At 36.4% G+C, this 19,829-nt stretch overlaps 2 protein-coding genes across 3 annotated transcripts; one reads left to right on the forward strand and one right to left on the reverse strand.

Moving 5' to 3' along the window:
* Positions 1-2,190: 2,190 nt before the first annotated feature.
* LOC107655739 (septin-10) lies at positions 2,191-15,053 on the reverse strand. Of its 2 annotated transcripts, XM_016443311.1 has the most exons (8): positions 14,958-15,052; positions 13,650-13,764; positions 13,237-13,432; positions 11,198-11,384; positions 10,921-11,082; positions 6,724-6,856; positions 5,576-5,760; positions 2,191-2,820 (listed from the first exon to the last, which is right to left on the reverse strand). In XM_016443311.1, the coding sequence occupies exons 1-8, from the start codon at positions 14,985-14,987 to the stop codon at positions 2,752-2,754; spliced, it is 1,077 nt and encodes a 358-aa protein (XP_016298797.1). In that variant the 5' UTR covers positions 14,988-15,052; the 3' UTR covers positions 2,191-2,751. The 2 variants fall into 2 exon arrangements, with proteins under 2 accessions (XP_016298797.1, XP_016298798.1); XM_016443312.1 differs by lacking the exons at positions 2,191-2,820; positions 5,576-5,760; positions 6,724-6,856 and adding an exon at positions 9,048-9,501 and having other exon boundaries at positions 14,958-15,053.
* A 362-nt stretch (positions 15,054-15,415) lies between these two features.
* Positions 15,416-19,117, forward strand: LOC107655741 (ankyrin repeat domain-containing protein SOWAHC). Its single transcript, XM_016443313.1, has 2 exons — positions 15,416-16,367; positions 17,785-19,117. Exons 1-2 carry the CDS (start codon positions 15,669-15,671, stop codon positions 18,580-18,582), a joined length of 1,497 nt encoding a protein of 498 aa, XP_016298799.1. The 5' UTR covers positions 15,416-15,668; the 3' UTR covers positions 18,583-19,117.
* The last annotated feature ends 712 nt before the right edge of the window (positions 19,118-19,829 follow it).

The raw sequence follows: 19,829 nt of genomic DNA on the forward strand, positions 1-19,829 counted from the left end.
TGATTGAAAGACTGCGACGCAAAATAATGAAAAGTTGATAAACAGACAACACAGAATTATATTGCATCATGCTCTCTCGCTGCACAACAACAAGAAAGAAGACAAGAAACAAGAAAGACAAAAGCTGAAACAAATCCAGCATCAAGACGTTTTTAACTAAAACACATTGAGTCTATAATCCATAATAACTCTTCCTCCAATGAAAAAGTGCATCTGCTGTTGTCTCTCACATCAAAATCCAGCCACATATTAGTTTAGAGCTGTTTAAACGCTGCTTGATCTGTGCAGATTTCTCTCCTGATTCACACCAGAACACTTCTTCACTGGAGGAAGCGTTATTATGGATTATGAACTCAATGTGTTTTAGTTAAAAACGTCTTAATGCTGGATTTGTTTCAGCTTTTGTCTTCTCCAGATGTTCACTGATGGACTGGAGTGCTGTGGATTATTGTGATGTTTTTATCAGCTCTTTGGACTCTCATTCTGACGGCACCCATTCACTTGCAGTGAGTCAAGTCAAGTCAAGTCACCTTTATTTATATAGCGCTTTTAACAATATAGATTGTGTCAAAGCAACTGAACAGCATTAATTAGGAAAATAGTGTGTCAATAATGCAAAATGACATTGAGAATATCACTATATATTGTTGCAACACCGCCGCCACGACCAGTCTGACGGGGCTCATGCTTATAACAGTAGCTTGTGAGACACTGATGCAATGCTACATTTCTCCAAACCGGATGATCTCGGATGGCCTGAGGATGAGCACATTTTCAGCAAATGTTAATTTCTGAGTGTTTAATGAAGTGGTTCTGCTCATCTCTTGGTGATTTCAGCTCTGCTCTTTAAACTAAGACGTTTGCTCTAACCTCTTTCGTTCTCGGCTGTTTCTATCTCTCTTCCGTCCTGGAAGTGTCACATCTCGTGTCCGAATGGAGTGCGGTCTTGTAATTGGACATTTCAAATCTAACGCAGCAGACTGAAGTAACAAACCAATTTCCCTGCTGAACGCCTGACTGTCTAAATGCAAATGCATGACGATTATTCCATTCACTACAGGCCACACCACACTCGAAATTCCCCTCAGGACACGGGAAGTGACCACAATCCCGGGAAATAATTAAATGATGGTCCACCAGCGATGAAAGGTATCTCATCCACATCAATCTGAGTTTATGTCCTGACCAGCTGCGACAAGCAGTGAGTGAAAATGACATTTTGTTGGTCACTGCTTTGTATTTCAGAAGGCTGACCCGTCCACACTGAAAAATCATTTGAGCAAAGTATATTCGACATCAAATACGGACAAGGAGAGCTGAGAAATTATGGATTTGGACAAAACCATCACAATGATGTTTTCTGGAAAATACAAGGTGTGTGTTTTTAGGCTAGCACTTTTTATGAAGCCCGTATTTATAACACATTATAAGCAGAGTATTCTTAAGGCATTATAGTGAATGCATAAAAAAAACCTTATAATATGTTTTCATAAGTTTTAACGCATTATAATATTTACTTATTTGTGGTTATAGCTTTTAAGATTATGAAGATTTATAATACACAATGAACACAATGCATGGATTATATTTCCCATAGTTATAATAATGTATTATATAAGTCTCATATCTTGCCATTGTTAACTTGCTACTCTTATAAATAACAACAATAATAAAAAAATATTTTTTTTCTGAAACAGCCGTAAGATCAGATATCTGACACATTTGCTTTTAACTATATTTATTATAATATCAGTGAGATACTGTACAGATCTTAAATAAATAATGTCGAGATATGAGATTTATAATTTATAATACTCATAAAAGTCATAACCACAAATAAGTAAGTTTAATAATGTATTATAATTGTTGTTATGATTATTTATGAGATGAAACAACATATTATAAGTGTTTTATAATGCATTCATTATAATGCCTTAAGAATACCGTTATAATGTGTTAAAATACGGGCTTCATAGAAAGTGTTAACACTTTTAGTTTTAAGATCTATTCAGAATAAATTGAAATAAACTAAGACTGAATCTAAATTCACTCCTGTTCAATGGGTATATATATATATATAGATGGTACAGCAAAAATATGCAGAAAAATATACATGAATAATGTACATTAACCCTTGTGCATGTCCTTAGGAACATTTTTGTCTTTATTTATTTATTTAATTTAGGCTGTCTTAATGCAAAACTGTATTTTTATTGGAATTTTAAGATATGGGAACCTTTTTGTCACTTTTAAGAGCTCAACTCTGTTTCTATTAACTGATTTTTAGTTAGTTGTATTTTATTTGCTTTTAGCGGTTTTACTCCTAAATGTAGTGTAGAAACTTTCATTTTCTGTGAAGCTGCTTTGCAACGATTTGTATCGTGAAAGTGCTATACAAATAAACATGAATTGAATTGAATTAACACTGCTTTTAGAAGAGACTAGTAGAGAGCCACTAGTTTGGGTTATTTTGACCACAGTTCGTGCATTAATCCAGCAGATTGAGATGATTTAGCTTTAGGTTTCGTAGTTTCACTGAATGAACTTCAACTTATACAGTCGTGCGTAAGAGAACAACAGCTTCAAACACGAACTTATAAACAGCTGAACTGATTAAGACGACGTTTTCATAACTTACTCATCTCGATGGTAAACTCGACAGCTTCGTCCAGACTTCTTGAAGTACCGTCGCTGGAAATTTACCTCAGATCTGTCCAGTCAGATTTCGCTCTCTTTTCAGGACCGTAACCGTCAGATGACGTCATCAAGTGTTTGAATCACAGTCTTGTCGCAATCGTTTATGGAAGCCCATTTCCGCCACTGAATAAAAAATTAAAAAAGGTTATTGCGACTTTTTTTTGGCAATTCTGACTTTTTTTCTCACAATTCTGACTTTTTTTTCTTGAAACTGATCTTTTCTCGCAACTTTTTTTCTCGCAATTATGACTTTTTTCTCGCAAATTATTTTTTCGCAACTGACTTTTTTTCTTGCAATTCTGACTTTTTTTTCTCGGAACTCTGACTTTTTTTCTCGCAACTTTTTTCTTGCAATTCTGTTTTTTTTCCTCGCAACTGACTTTTTTTCTTGCAATTCTGACTTTTTTTTCTCGGAACTCTGACTTTTTTTCTCGCAACTTTTTTCTTGCAATTCTGTTTTTTTTCCTCGCAACTGACTTTTTTTCTTGCAATTCTGACTTTTTTTTCTCGCAACTCTGACTTTTTTCTCGCAACTTTTTTTCTTGCAATTCTGACTTTTTTTCTCGCAACTCTTTTTTTTCTCGCAATTCTGACTTTTTTTTCTCGGAACGCGAGTTTATATCTCACAATTCTGAGAAATAACTTTTTTAATTTTTTTTTTACAGAAATATTCTGGTTTCAATTACAGGTTTGTCAGGCTGTCACTTGCAATTCTGTTTTTTTCCCTCGCAACTGACTTTTTTTCTTGCAATTCTGACTTTTTTTCTCGCAACTCTTTTTTTTCTCGCAATTCTGACTTTTTTTCTCACAATTGCGAGTTTATATCTCACAATTCTGAGAAATAACTTTTTTAATTTTTTTTTTACAGAAATATTCTGGTTTCAATTACAGGTTTGTCAGGCTGTCAGTTACTAGAATTTATTAATTTTTTATTTTTTTCTATTCTCAGCAAGACATTTTCAGTATTTATGCTGTTATTATGACAAAGCTGCTTGTTTTCAAAATGTTTTAATGATACACTAAATTAAACCGTGATTCTTTTTGCGTTTCCAGAAGTTTCAAGATTTCTATGTTCTTCAATAAAAGCAAAAGCTATTGAGAAGGAAAAAAAGTTATGATTCCAGTTTAAATATTTTATTTTTAGCGCTGCAATATAGTTATTTTAATTTTAAATAAATATATTGTCATTCATTTGTCAAATAATTCCATTAAGTAATTGAAACAATATTGTGTTATATTCAATAAAACATGTCCTTTATTATATATGATATAACATACGCCAGAACATTTGTTTCAGTCACAGAGAACACAAGAAATACTATTTGCAGAAAAATACAAGTTTATTTGGTTAAAACATAACACAAAATAACACTGTTTAAATACAAGTAACATGAGTATAAAATGTGGAAAATAAATGCAAAATGGTCAACATTTGTGGTAAATTACAATAATATCTTTCCGATTAATGTTTTTCGCCCATAAACCATAACCATAAAAACACAAGTCTCCAGTAGATTAACATGTATATTCTGTGATAAACCATTGCATTGTGCTCATTTCCGTTTGTAGGCACCGAAGTGAAGTGTTCTTCAGAGGTAAGACTGAGCTGATGCAGTACCGTCAGAACTCAGTCCATGTCCATTAATAACTGCTGCGCATAAACATAACAGTTCTGCTGGTGTTCAGACGCTGCCTCGCCTTCACATGAATCCAGAGCTAAAGAACGACCGACATCCGGTTTGAGAACGGACATGCATTTACAAATAACGTGTGATTTTTGTCCATTTAGATATTAAGTAGGATTCATTCAAATGTAGAGCTGATTGATTACTTCTTATCTTGTTCAGCTGACACTGATCCTTATTTGTTGTATTTTTATCAAGATAAACATGATTAATCACAAACAGATATTAATCACAACTGAGTTTTATTATTATTATTTAGTGTCATTTTATTGTTTATATTTAATTCAGCAGTTTATTTTCACATCTAAATATGTAATATTTATGAATTTACTAATTTATTTCAGTTTTCCATTATGAATGTCAAGTAGGATTCATCAGAATCTGAAACTTGTTCAGTCGATATCGATCCTATTTTTTAACATTTCTTTTATCAAGAAATTGTAGGTTGTACGTAGGTTGGTTAAAATAAAAAGGACAGCAGGCTTACACAAAAATTATCCATATTAAATTATGAGGCTTATGAGGAAAGAGCAAACAAATCTTCATGCCAAATTTATATTAATCACAACTGAGGAAATTAATTATTATTTTAAATTAGTTTATTTACTATTATTATTTATGACTTTAATGTTTATATTTTACTCACCAGTTTATCCAATAATTATTTTTTTTTATAATAAATTACATTCCCTTAATTTTTCATGTTTTTGGAAGTTGGTAATATAAGTTTTGTTTACATTTTACCATTTAAATATCAAATTCATCAAAATCTAGAACTGATAAATGTTTGGCCAATACAAATCCTATTTTTGTTTTATTTTATTATTTTATCAAGAGCTCTGATAAACATGACAGAAATACAAGACAAAAAAAATCATATGTTGATTGTTTAAGTAAATAAAAATAAAACTTGTAAACAAAAAAGACAAAAAAAAATATATAGGCCTATATTTTAAAAAAGCAGGCTTACACAAAAATTATCCATATTAGGATCCATATTAATTATGAGGAAATGACAAACTGATATTAATCACAACCGAGGGGTTTAATTATTATTATTTAATTTATTTATTAAATGTGTGATATTTTATTTTCACTTTATTAGACACTGGTACTATAAGTTCCTGTGCTGCAGGGTTGCCATGTGTTTCTTCAGAAGTGCTCCTCACATGTTCTGTAAGCGCTTCACTCACTTCTTGCGCTCTTTGTCCTTTTTGTTGTTGGAGCTGGTGTTGAAGGCCTGCGCCTGCAGGAGCTCGCTGGCAGCTCTGCGCTTGCTGAAGACGCTCATCTCCTTCTCCAGACTCCGGCGCTTCTCCTCCAGCTTGCTCTTCTCCTCCGCATGCAGTCGCTTCAGCTGCTCGAACTTGCCCTGCAGCTGGAGCACACACACACTGCTGGTTAGTAGCTCAACCACTCGTCAACTAGTTATCTGACATTATGCACTGGTGAGCAGAGCTGACTGTAGAATGCCACAGAATTTGGCAAACTGTGGATGAATAAATCAAAAGGCTACATTTGTATCAAATCACAATATAATGACATCACAGCAACCCGTTAAAATAAAAGTTTGGTGTGACTTGAAGAAATTGTGACAGAAATAAATTGCTATTTTAACAGCAAGACTAGAATGTACTAATGTAATACTTTTTTTTAATTTTTATTATTATTAAATTTTTTTATTTTATAATTAAACCTTTCAATTAAACTTAAACATTAAAAGCTTTATTTCTTAAGGAATAATCACTTTTTTTCTTACATATTTTAATTTTAACAGTAAACGGTAAAAGAAAAAAAAAAAGGGTAGTTTAATTTTGATTTGATTAAAAGGTGAATTAATGATTTATGCCCTCATTTGATTACCAGAAAAATTAAAATACGCAAATACAGAATTTCTGAAAAATAAAATATTAATAATATTATTTTTTTTAATTGTTTTTATGAATTTGATTAATTAGACATGCTTTTTGATTATTAAAATTTCATTAAAATTCAATAAAAAAATTTAATTTAATTAAAAATGGAATCCACAAAAATGTAAATGGAAAAAAATGAATTTGGTAAAAAAAATAAAATGGAATTTGAGAAAAAATAAAACAGATTTCATAGGGCCCTAAGAATGTCTTTTATGTTACTTTTAATAAACTGTTGTGAAATTGTATAGGTTTCATGATTTTAATTAATTAGACATACTTTTGGATTACTAAAATTTAATTTAAATTTCCAGAGAAATGAAAAAAATAAATAAAAAAGTAATCCAGAAAAATGCAAAAGTAAAAAAAAAAAAAACCCACAGATAATGAACGGATGGCACATGCTCCTGTGAATGCAGGCGTCGTACCTCTCTCTCGCCGTCTTTCAGCTCGGACTCTTTCTCTTCGACTCTCTGCACAAACGTCTGTCGCATCTCCTCCTCTCGTCTCTGCAGCTCGCCCACAAACTCCTGCCGCTTCGCCTCGTACGTCTGCTGAAGACTGACGAAAAACAGCGGCTTAAACTCAACACTAATAACAGAGCATCAGAGCATCACTGATCTGAATTCAGGGAATCATCTGGTCAAACTGTCTGATAAAGCCGTGGGGAAATCAGGCAAGAGAAACAGAATCAGCAGGTCTAATACCCTCCTGATCGATCAGTGTTAATGAAACATTAAACTGAGTCGACGTCCGTCAGTCTTGTTAGACTTTTTAAATTTAATTTAAGACTTCAAGACCTTTTTTAAGACCTGCACAAATAAAACTAGATAAAGTTCGTCAAGACAAACTTTGAAGTTGGCTTGAGAAAGACAGACCAGAACGTTTGAAAAAGTTTTAAAAGTTTGATGATAGATAGATACTCACGAGTGGTTGCTAGGGTGCTGCTATGCAGTTGCTAGGGTACTCGGAGTGGTTGCTAGGGTGTTGCTATGCGGTTGCTAGGGTACACGGAGTGGTTGCTAGGGTGTTGCTATGCGGTTGCTAGGGTACTCCGGGTGGTTGCTATGCGGTTGCTATGGTACTTGGGGTGGTTGCTAGGGCGGTTGCTAGGGTGTTGCTATGTGGTTGCTAAGGTATTCTGGATAGTTGCTAGGTTGTTGCTATGTGGTTGCTAGGGTACCCAGGGTGGTCGCTAAGGTGTTGGTACGCGGTTGCTAGGGTACTTGGGGTAATTGCTAGGGTACCTGGGGTGGGTGCTAACGTGTTGCTATGTGGTTGCTTAGGTACCCGAAATGGAGACCAGAACGTTTGAAAAAGTTTTAAAAGTTTGATGATAGATAGATAGATACTCAGAGTGGTTGCTAGGGTGCTGCTATGCAGTTGCTAGGGTACTCGGAGTGGTTGCTAGGGTGTTGCTATACGGTTGCTAGGGTACACGGAGTGGTTGCTAGGGTGTTGCTATGCGGTTGCTAGGGTACTCCGGGTGGTTGCTATGCGGTTGCTATGGTACTTGGGGTGGTTGCTAGGGCGGTTGCTAGGGTGTTGCTATGTGGTTGCTAAGGTATTCTGGATAGTTGCTAGGTTGTTGCTATGTGGTTGCTAGGGTACCCAGGGTGGTCGCTAAGGTGTTGGTACGCGGTTGCTAGGGTACTTGGGGTAATTGCTAGGGTACCTGGGGTGGGTGCTAACGTGTTGCTATGTGGTTGCTTAGGTACCCGAAATGGTTGCTAGGGTGTTGCTATGCGATTGCTAGGGTACTCGGGCGGTTGCTAGGGTACACAGGGTGGTTGCTAAGGTACTCAGGATGGTTGCTAGGGTGTTGCTATGCAGTTGCTATGGTTCTCGGGGTGGTTGCTAAGGTGTTGCTATGCTAAGGTGTTGCTATGCGTTTGCCAGGGTACTCGGGGTGGTGGATAGGGTACCCCGGGTGGTTGCTAAGGTGTTGCTACGTGGTTGCTATTGTACTTGTGGTGGTTGCTAGGGTATTGCTATGTGGTTGCTAGGTTGTTCTGGGAGGTTGCTATGTAATAGAGTGATTAGAAATAATAGATAGATAGATAGATAGATAGATAGATATATAGATAGATAGATAGATAGATAGAAATAGTCAGATAGATAGATAGATAACGCTGGACTTTTAATTATAAACAAAGCCTGAAATACACCGGGACTCTTATTTTGAAATATCTATGCTTTACTTCTTCCTCAATTACTTTTTCATTTATTTTACAAAAACATTGTATTTTTATTTTACAATTACTTTTTAATTTATAATTACTTTTTAATTAATTTTACAAAAAAAAATTTTTTTACAATATATTTTTTATTTATTTAACATATACACACAATATACAAATTAAATAAATAAAGATAAAAATGTAATTATTTAAAATAAAATAAAATGAAATAAAATAAAATGGCTTGAATATCTCTGTTCACAAACACTAAAATATGGAAGTAACTTCTCCTGTATCTTCCGATCACACTCTTCCTCAGTATTTCTGTCTTGTTTTCCAGTGCAACTGTCTAAAGATTCATAAATCAGGACACATTTACTGGAGAAACAAAATTAGATCAAATATGAAGTCTTGTTTTCTGAGAAACTGATCAAAATGAAGTGAGTTTATGATTAAAACAAGAACAAATCTGATTTTGATCAGTTTCTCAGAAAACAAGACTTCATTCGCACATTTTGCGTCTCCAGTAAATGCATCTTGATTTAAGGATGTTTTAGATTGAAAACAAGACAGAAATACCGAGGAAGATGTTCGTGTTTGCAGTGCAAAGCTCGCCAATTTAGCAGCATAAAATCTTTAGGCGTTTAGTATAAAGTAAACTGGACATGCACAAGCAAAACTAATTTTCTTCATGTTTTCTGAGCTCACAGTTTCCGTTTATCTAGTAGTGCATCTATCTAAACACATATAGCTTCATATGTTTTCAGTGTGTGCCGGCGACGTCATGGCAAAACTAATTATTTCTTGATTTCACACACACAAGCTTTTCTAGTATTGTTGTGTACTCTAAAGGAGCAGCGGTTGGTGGCTTGACGTGTCACTCATGAGGTCACTTCCTGTCCTGTCCTGTCACTTCCTGTCAGGCTCACCCTGCACGACGCCCCAGGGATACTGCCTCGCCTTCAGCATCTTGTTCCCGATGTTCACCTCCTCTGTGCTGCCGACGACGGCGAACGGAAGATGACCCTGGAAGAGCCCACGAAACACTCTCTAACTATTATTACAGTTCATTATTGATGAAGCTACTTGTCAATAGTTTGATTGTGAAACATGATTATTCCCAGCTGGTGAATGAATCTCAGGTTTGGGAATACATTTGGAGAAATCAGGCGTGTAAAGCTTAATGAGTAAAGCCCATAGAATGGCTAGCATATGCTTTATTTCCTGTCGTCGTTTTGTTTTTCTATGCGCTTTTTTTTGCATAGTACAGTAACACCTATATTCTGTAATAAACTGTAATTGTTTTTTTTTTGCCGAATAATTTAATCCGTTTTCCTGATTCCTTAAACAGCGTTATTATAGTTAATTAAAACTAAAAATAAACCATAAAAATTTTTTTTTTACATGAAATAAAATAAACATTAACTTAGATAAATTTAATTTTTTAATTATTGCAGTTAGTTAACACTTCTCATTTTCATTTAGTTTAACTTTATGTGCTAGAATAACTAAAAGTAAAACTGAAATTTAATGCATTAAAAAAAAAAGAATAATAAAATATGAAAATTGTTTATTTCTGCTAGTTTCCAAAGCAACACGTCTCATTTTAATTTAGTTTAACTTGATGCGCTAAAACTGAAATAAAAATTGTATAGACAAATATTTTTAAAAAACTATTTAAACTGACAAAAACATAACAAAATTCCTAAAACTTTGAAATTAAAATGAAATAATAATTAATATATATGAATAATTGTTATTGATATATTTATGCAATTATAAATTAATATGGAAAATATAAAATTTGTATAAAAAAAAAATATATATATTATTTTATATCATCATATATTTTTGTATTTATTAAAAAACTATAATAGTATCTCAATAATAATCAAATGTATTGTTTTCTTCTTCCCAGTCTAACACACTCCTTATATGTGACCCTGGAGCACAAAACCAGTCATAAGTGTCAGTTTCTCGTAATTTATATTTATGCATCATCTGAAAGCTGAATAAATAATCTTTCCATTGATGTATGGTTTGTTAGGATAGGACAATAATTGAAAATCTGGAATCTTTTTTGAAAGCAAAAAAATCTAAATATTGAGAAAATCATCTTTAAAGTTGTTCAAATTAAGTTCTTAGCAATGCATATTACTAATCAAAAATTAAGTTTTGATATATTTACGGTAGGAAATTTACAAAATATCTTCATGGAACATGATCTTTACTTAATATCCTAATGATTTTTGGCATAAAAGAAAAATCTATAATTTTGACCCATACAATGTATTGTTGGCTATTGCTGCAAATATACCCCAGCGACTTAAGCCTCCAGGGTCCCATATTTTGATGGTTTAACAGAGCATTCAGGGCGGTTAAAAGCGAATACTGCACACATAACCCCTTCTTCCAGTTGCTTCTGTGCTTTCTCTCAGGACTCACGTTCATGGCGGTGTTGATGTTGGCCACGGTCTCGTCGTCGATGGGAAACTGGTAGATCTGCACGCCGTTGCTCACCAGCTCGCTCATGATCTTGATCTTGAACTTGTGCAGCTCGCTCTTGGAGATGGTGTCGGCTTTAGCGATGACGGGGATGATGTTGACCTGCCACGTACCGATATAGAGAAACCACAGGCTTGTGTTTAGCCACCGGCCACGTCTAAAACATATGAACACATTACGGCAGAGAGGAAGAGCTCGGGAATAATCGCAGTCTGACCTTGCTGTCCAGTTTCTTCATAGTGACCAGGTCTAGGGATTTGAGCGAGTGTCCGGACGGAGCGATGAAGTTCAGACATGCATGGATCCTGGAGTCGTGGTAGTTATGGAGCGAGCGCTTGATCTTCAGCTCCTCCTGTAAGTACGACTCGAACTGCGTGTCGATGTAATCCACTATGTGCTGGTAACTATAACACAGAGAGAGAGAACGTCGGGATATACGCAGAAAAGACAAGGTTTCGGATATAATTCTTCATTAAAGGAACAGTTCAGACGAAAATTAACATTTCTCAGGATCATCCGAGATCAGGATGAGTTTGGAGAAATGTAGCGTTGCATCAGTGTCTCACTGCAAGTGAATGGGTGCCGTCAGAATGAGAGTCCAAACAGCTGATAAAAACATCACAATAATCCACAAGTAATCCACAGCACTCCAGTCCATCAGTTAACATCTGGAGAAGACAAAAGCTGAAACAAATCCAGCATTAAGATGTTTTTAACTAAAATACATTGAGTCTATAATCCATAATAACTCTTCCTGCAGTGAAGAAGTGTTCTGGTGTGAATCAGGAGAGAAATCTGCACAGATCAAGCAGCGTTTAAACAGCTCTAAACTAATATGTGGCTGGATTTTGATGTGAGAGACAACACCAGAACACTTCTTCACTGCAGGAAGAGTTATTATGGATTATAGACTCAATGTATTTTAGTTAAAAACATCTTAATGATGGATTTGTTTCAGCTTTTGTCTTCACAAGATGTTAACTAATGGACTGGACTGGTGTGGATTACTTATTTTTATTATTATTGTTTTATTATTGTGATGTTTTTATCAGCTGTTTGAACACTTATTCTGACGGCACCCATTCACTGCAGAGCAAGTGATGGAATGCTACCTTTCTCCAAATCTGATGAAGAAGCAAACTCATCCTAATCTTGGATTTTCATTTTTTTAAATGCACAGTTTACATCTTCTGGTTGTATACTGCACATTTAAGGAACCGTATTCAGTATGCATGATAAATTCTGCAGAAAAGGTAGTATGTTGTTAGTATGCTATTCGCTCTCTCATGCTGCAGGACAGGAGTTTGATCAGTTCAGATGTTTATAGTGACACTTAAATATGATGCTGGAAGCAGAATAAACATTGTCGCATGTCAGTTTTGATTGAAACCTTCTAAGACGAGCGTCTGTTTGAAAGCGCACACGCTGAAAGCGCTCCAGCTCAGTTGTTTATATCCAGAGGCCGTGTTATCATTTAGTCTTACGGTATATCAAGAGGAATAACGCTTCCTCCAGTGACAAAAAGTGCATCTGCTGTTGTCTCTCACATCAAAATCCAGCCACATAAGTGTTTAGAGCTGTTTAAACGCTGCTTGATCTGTGCAGATTTCTCTCCTGATTCACACCAGAACACTTTTTCACTGGAGGAAGCGTTATTATGGATTATGGACTCAATGTATTTTAGTTAAAAGCGTCTTAATGCTGGATGTGTTTCAGCTTTTGTCTTCCCCAGATGTTAACTGATGGACTGGAGTGCTGTGGATTACTTGTGGATTATTGTGATGTTTTTATCAGCTCTCGTTCTGACGGCACCCATTCACTTGCAGTGAGACACTGATGCAATAAAGCAATTTACAGTGAATTTATAACAGCTAAGGGGCGTTGTTAGGCTAAAACCTCCCTTAGCTGTTATAAATTCACTGTAAACCACGGCTTCACGGGGGTTATTGCTTTTATAAAATGGTTATTCCATATACGTAGTAAGGTTTCACAAAATAAAACAGAGCAAATAAAGTGTAATGATATTAATAAAAACAGTATTCTTCCACCAAACAATGTAGTTCCTCAGAAACAGTTGTGGTTGCTACAAAGTGGTTTACAGAAGTAAACAAAGGTGTATATTTGTAGAGTAATTTACAACAGCTTCGAACGCGGCTCAGCCAATCAGAATCAAGCACCGGAACTATCCGCTTTATAATGCTACATTTCTCCAAACCTGTAACAGTGATCAATAATCACTGAGTGAAGACGCCTGACCTCTGTTGTTTGTTCATCTGATCGCCGAAGCCGACAGTATTAACCACGGTGAGCTTCAGACGAACATTGCTCTCCTGAAGATCGTACGTCTGCGCTCGCAACCTCACCTTCGGCTCAAAATGGGACGACTCGAAATTCTCAAAATTGGTGTTGAAAAGTGTGTCCATCAGCGTGGATTTACCGATCCCAGTTTCTCCTGGAGGAATAAACACAGTACATATGAACCCTATCCACGAGTCAGTGCGTCTCGAATCTGATCCTCAGGATCTTTTGAGGAGCGTTTGTTTCCAGAAGCTTTACTTTCACTGTTCCTCAGCGGAGGAATGATCTTCACAAGCCTCCAGAACATCTCACATCTTCTGAGGAGCCTTTATTTCTTCAGCTCTCCATCACTACATTATATGTTTTCTTACCGATGCAGAGGATGTTGAAGCAGAATCCCTGACTAGTGGACTTGTTGACTAGTTGATCCGGCAGACTGTCGAACCCGACATGACCTGACAGAGCCAGAGGACGAGCGTTCATGTCCTGGAAGAAACCAGTGAGCGAGAAAACATGACGCTGATATAAAACTGCTTTTCAAATTGTACAATCACATGTAACTATAAATATGTGACCCTGGAGCACAAAACCAGTCTTAAGTGTAAATTTTTGCAATAAATGCTTTAATAAAAATATGTCAAATATTTCTAACCGGTTTGACAACTGACTAGTAAACTTTTAAAAGAAATATTATCCTATAGCTAAGTTATTAATTTACATTGGGGAATGTATTCAGATTAGTGATTTCCGATTTATTCATTAGATGAGATTTAGTAATTTTGTCGTAATTTTTGTGATTTTTTATTTATTTTAAATATCACTATGTAGGTTTAATTTATTTTTATTTTTATTTATTTGATTTCCAGTTAGTAATTTTATTGCTTCAACTTAAATGTTGCCTTGGCAACAAACAGATTTTTTCTAATATTTATATTTTATTTCAATTAACAAAAATGTTTTAATAGTCAAATGTATTAAAATAGTATAAGTGCATTAAAATTGATAAATCAGATGCTTGCATTCAGACTGATAAATGTATTTAGATCGCTCATTCAGATACACATTCATATTCATAAATCAGATCGATGTATAAAATTAATAAATCAGATAAATGCATTCAGATTTGATAATTGAGCTTTGTGAAATGTATTCGGACTGCGCATATACACATATTCAGATTCATAAATCAGATCAATTTAATTCAAATGAATAAATCATATATTTGTATTTAGAGGAATAATTCAGATTGAGAAATGTATCCAGATTGAGAAATTCATATACACGTATTCAGATTCATAAATCAGATCAATGCATTCGATTCGATAAATCAGATAATACAAATAAATGTTTTCAAACTGATAAATCAGATAAATGTATTCAGATTGAGAAATGCATTCATATGCACGTATTCAGATTCATAAATCAGATAAATGCATTCAGTTTTATAAATCAGTTGATACAAATAAACTTATTCAAATGAATAAATGGTATGTTTGTATTCAGATTAATGATTCAGCTTGAGAAATGCGTTCAGACCGCTCATTCGGATTCACGGATTCGGATTCAGAAATCCGATTGTTTACAGAGGAATAGTTCGGGACACTCCCAAGCCAACCCACTCCCTCTGTCCCAAACTTCAGAAAAACCTCGGAACCGGAACATATCGATCACTCACGTACCATCTGTCCAACCACACCAGAAGAAGCCATATGCGCCAGAAAAGTAGCGAATATTTGTGGAAATGTCGGGTCGCTTTCAGATGAAAGTCAAAAGTTGCCGTGACCCGCCTCGTCACACCACTGGGAACAGCGCCTCTACCATTTCAGAGGGTTTCGTTTGAATATTAGTCGATAAAGTATACCGACTTCAGATGTCAGATATATTAGCGAGCACTTTCTTAACATTGTACGTCGATTTAATCCGAATGAAAGCTATAAATCATGCTCGGTTTCATTCATTAAAACCTCTAAAGCTCAATGGAGCTCCAACCCCCCTTTGTCCCGGCAAAGTGGTGCGTTCCAAGCTCGGACTCGCCCTTTGGTGCAACTGGAATCCATTTAGGCTCAACGCGGAGCCGCTTCCCGCGTTAACGCCGGGCGCGTCGGAGCCCAAATGAGCGCGCCTGTACTCCAGTTTCACACTCGTGATTCCGTTCCCCAACAAGAGTTGCTAGGATGCAAAACATCATCTTTATAAGCTCTACCGACCCCTATCTGACACACTCAGTACTCAGTCTCATCTACAGCCTAGTTTTAATAAGACACGATGTGTTCACTTGCGCACAGACTAACGATTAATCGATGTCAACCTGTCAAAATGACGCAGGCGCAGAGGATTAGATGCTGACTTGTGCATTCGCTTATTTATTTTTATTATTATTAATATAAAACATGATAATGGCGACAGAGTGCACGCAAGAATCCGTCCTGGACTTTCTATTGGAAAACGGGGGGCGAGTGAAAAACAAGGACTTGGTCGCGCATTTTAAAGTCTTTCTGAGCAGCGAAAATGCGAAGCGAGCCGTGCTAAAAGAGAGATTTAAGCGCTATGTGGACAATATCGCCTACGTGAAGCAGGAAAACGGGGAGAAAGTGGTGTGTTTGAAGAAGAAGTACAGACACCCGGAGATGAGCAGCGGGCGCGCGCAGGATGATGATGGTGGTGGTGGTGATGAAGACATCAACAGAGGAATCAATGCATTGCATTTCGAAGAGAACACCAACGTGCATGAAGAAATCGGTGATCTGAAAGCTGTGAGAGAAGCTGAGGAGGAGCTGTGTGTGTCTGACATCGCACTGATTGAGAAAGACCGCGAGCTCTCGGGGGAAAACGAAACTGTGCATGGAAATGATATCAAACCTAATGCTCCTGAGCTCTCTAGTGCCCGGTCAACAGGAGAGGCTGGGGTTGGCAGGGCTCCCGTCACGCCACAGGTCATCGTTAATCGACGGAGAACATCCAGGGGCTCTCTGCGGAGTCTGCTGGGCTCTTCTGAGGATGGAGCACATGATGCACTGCCTGAGGATGGCAGCACCCCAAAATGCAGCCGCAAGAACTTCATAGAGCTCATGATGAGCAGTTCTCCACAGGTGGGACGGGTGCAAATACAGTAATGTAATGCATGTAATAAACATAATCCATATCATATATAATGCAAAAGTACATAATGCATATAATATACAATGGAAATACACTTAATGCACATAATAGTGCAAATCTACATTATGCTCATAATGCATATTATAATGAATAATGCATGTAATATATGATGCATATGCACATAATGCATGCAATAATGATTATGCACATAATGCAATATAATCCAAATGCTCATTATGCATATAATATATAATGCAAAATCACATAATGCATATAATGAATAATGGAAATTCATAATGAATGTAATATATGGTGCATATGCACATAATGCATGTCATAATGATTATGCACATAATACAATATAATCCAAATGCACATTTTGCATATAATATATAATGCAAAATCACATAATGCATATAATGAATAATGCTAAATCATAATGCATGTAATATATAATGCATATGCGCATAATGCACTTAATGAATAATGCAAAATCGTAATGAATGTAATATATGATGCATATGCACATAATGCATGTAATAATGATTATGCTTATAATGCATATAATATCAGAATCAGAAAGAGCTTTATTGTCAGGAATTCATCTTTGTGTCAGGAGCTTCCAGTGCAGAAAGTACAGACATAAATTCTGATTCTGATTCTGAACTAATGCAAAATCATATAATGCATGTAATAATAATTATGCTTATAATGCATATAATATATAGTCCAAATGTACATAAATGTGCATATAATATATATTCCAAATGCATATAAATAATGCAAAATCACATAATGCATATATGATGCATATGCACATAATGCATGTAATAATGATTATGCACATGATGCATGTAATATATAATGCAAGTGCACATTATGCATAATGCAAAATCACATAATGCATATAATATATAATGCATGTGCACATAATGTATATAATAAATAATGCAAAATCATATAATGCATGTAACAATGATTATGCTTATAATGCATATGATATAGAATCCAAAATCACATAATGCATATAATATATAATCCATATGCACATAATCCATATAATATAAAATCCAAATGTACATAATGCATATAATACATATTCCAAATGCATATAATAAATAATGCAAAATCACATAATGCATATGCACGTAATGCATATAATATATATTCCAAATGCATATAATAAATAATGCAAAATCACATAATTCATATATGATGCATATGCACATAATGCATGTAATAATGATTATGCACATAATACACATAATATATAATCCAAATGCACATTATGAATATATATATTGCAAAATCACATAATGCATATAACTATAAAATGCATATGCACATAATGCATATAATATATAATCCAAATGTACATAATGCATATAATATGTAATGCATATGCAGGTGAGACGCTCACTGGTGCACCGTAACTCCCAAGGGCACATGTCAGCCAGAAGCAGTGAGTTCAGAACGTCGTCTGTGGATGAGGATTGTGCTTTGGTAACTTTAGACCCGCTGGAGCACGAGTGGATGATGTGCACGGCAGATGGTGAGTGGGACAGTCTGCAGCGGCTGCTCGAGTGTGAACCCACGCTCATCTCCAAGAAGGACTTTGTCACGGGGTTTACATGTCTGCACTGGGTGGCCAAGCAAGGCAAACAAGAGCTTTTCGCAATGCTGGTGGATTTCGCCAAACGGCACGGCGTCGCCATCAACGTAAACGCCCGATCCAGTGCCGGCTACACGCCTCTGCACCTGGCAGCCATGCACAATCATATAGAGGTCATGAAGCTTCTGGTGGGAGCGTATGATGCAGATGTGGATGTGCGGGATTACAGCGGGAAGAAAGCGGCGCAGTACCTCCGTGCCAGCGTCACATGCGACATCAAGGACATCATAGGCGCTTGTGCGAACTCTGACACAGAGAACGCATCTAGAGCTGTGCGATGGAAGCTTCCTAAAGTCCTGCAGTCCAATCTCAACCCCCTACGGTTACTGAACCACCCTGAAGAGATGACAGCCGACAGTCAACCCAGGCCCAGGTCTCTGTATCGGAAATCCTCCATCGGCCGCATCAGACTGCAGAGGAACCGCTTCAAGACACAGATCGTCCACAGCACTTCGTTCAGAGAGAACGAGGAAGGCGAGGAGTCGCTCAAGAGCCCGGTCAAATCCAGACCCTTGTCCAATCTGTTTGGCTGAGACGGCCGTGTGAATAATAGAGACCTATGCAAAGACATTATTACTCTGAGATCAGCTGAGCTGCTTGTGAACTTGGGTCTTTATACATACCTTTTATATTTTAGGATGGACGAGGATGAGCAACTGGAACAAATTTTTAATGCAATCATCTCCTTTATCAAATTATGCACCACTATTTTAGTATTATGAAGCTCTAAAAACGTGTAGATTATTTTTTTAATGGATATTTTCACGGATGCACTCTTGTGTGTCATGATATCATGTTGCTGTTGCATGTGATTGTCCTCTTGCTCTCCTGTTTTAGTCGCTGTGCCTTTAATTCATCTTCTGATCGTCTTCCAGATGCAGGAATGAACATGTCTTGAGACTGTTATCCCATAAATGTGAATGTAAATTCAGTGTGTTTATGTGCCGTAGGTGATGTTTAGAAAGCTGCTGTTTAAATGGTTTAAGACGGAGTCTGATTCCATGGCCAGAAAGGAACAGTTCACCCCGAACACTGCAGTGAATGGGTGCCTTCAAGACGAGAGCTGATAAAAACATCACAATAATCCACAAGTAACCACTCCAGTCCAGCAAATAACGTCTTGAGAACACAAATCCATCATTAAGACGTTTTTAACTAAAATACGAGTCCATAATCCATAATAACATTCATTTTAGGGTGAACTGTTCCTTTAATAACTCTTAGCACTTTTACCTAATCAAACTGACCAAGCTTTATAATACTGTTGCTCCTAATCACTGATTACTACCGATCCCAAATACTAATATTCCAAATGTGTTTTCAGTCATTCTCTAAAGTGCCTTTATTGATAATGAAAGGTCATTTTAGGCACTTGTTGTAGATGAATAATATTTTAAATCACCCAGAAAATGTGCTCAATGTTTCTTAAATGCAAACTATTGAAACCAACTGGATGTTTATGTTTCCTAAAGACAATGTGAGTGATGTTTGGTGTTGCTATGCAGTTGCTAGGTTGCTCCAGCTGGTTGCTAGGTGATGTCGGTGTTGCTATGCAGTTGCTTGGGTGCTCCAGCTGGCTGCTAGGTGATGTCGGTGTTGCTATGCAGTTGCTAGGGTGCTCCAGCTGGTTGCTAGGTGACGTCAGTGTTGCGATGCAGTTGCTAGGGTGCTCCAGCTGGTTGCTAGGTGACGTCGTACCCGTCGTCTCCGTGATGTTTTGCTCATTCATGCGGAGTAATGATTCCTGACTTGGCAAACTGCACTAATTAACTGCTGCTCT

The sequence above is a fragment of the Sinocyclocheilus anshuiensis genome, unplaced genomic scaffold (genome assembly GCF_001515605.1).
Source record: "Sinocyclocheilus anshuiensis isolate Anshui unplaced genomic scaffold, SAMN03320099.WGS_v1.1 scaffold1357, whole genome shotgun sequence".
NCBI classification, from domain to species: Eukaryota; Metazoa; Chordata; class Actinopteri; order Cypriniformes; family Cyprinidae; genus Sinocyclocheilus; species Sinocyclocheilus anshuiensis.